At 41.1% G+C, this 596-nt stretch overlaps 1 protein-coding gene across 1 annotated transcript; it reads right to left on the reverse strand.

Moving 5' to 3' along the window:
• Positions 1-8: 8 nt before the first annotated feature.
• Positions 9-592, reverse strand: LOC107735056 (60S ribosomal protein L23a-like; the record flags this gene model as incomplete). Its single annotated transcript, XM_016546871.1, has 2 exons — positions 9-196; positions 468-592. Coding segments are annotated over 2 exons (306 nt in total), but the record flags the coding sequence as incomplete, so codon positions are not given.
• Positions 593-596: the final 4 nt, after the last annotated feature.

The raw sequence follows: 596 nt of genomic DNA on the forward strand, positions 1-596 counted from the left end.
TGAATAAACAAAGTTCTACCTGATCAGTGTGTTGACTTTAGCCACATCGATGTCGTACAGTTTCTTGACAGCGTGTTTAATCTGATGCTTGTTAGTCTTGACATCAACAATGAACACCAGAGTGTTGTTGTCCTCTATCTTCTTCATGGCTGACTCAGTGGTCAGGGGGAACTTGATGATGGCATAATGGTCCAGCCTGCCAGAACATGTCCATTTTAAACTCATGCAAGTTCGAAGCATTTTATTTATGCTTTAGTTTCAACTACATCTCAATGCTGAAATGAGGATGCATCAGTGTTTTAAAAAATTGTAATCAGATCATTTCATACTTTGATCGCAATTCCCATCATTTGCATCCTAAAATGAAAATGCCCAATTTCAAGACTACCTGAAATTTGTAAACCATAATTCAACAAGAAACAAATGCACTCTTTATTTTAGAGATAGTACAAAAGAGTAAGACTCACTTGTTTCTGCGTGGAGCGCTCTTCCTAGGGTACTTAGGCTGCCTCCTCAGACGCAGGGTCTTGGGCCGGTGGAAGGTTGGGGTAGTCCTGATCTTCTTCTTCCTCTGGCTGTGGACACCCTTCAGCACA

This window comes from Sinocyclocheilus rhinocerous, unplaced genomic scaffold (assembly GCF_001515625.1).
Source record: "Sinocyclocheilus rhinocerous isolate Xijiao unplaced genomic scaffold, SAMN03320098_v1.1 C35715297, whole genome shotgun sequence".
NCBI classification, from domain to species: Eukaryota; Metazoa; Chordata; class Actinopteri; order Cypriniformes; family Cyprinidae; genus Sinocyclocheilus; species Sinocyclocheilus rhinocerous.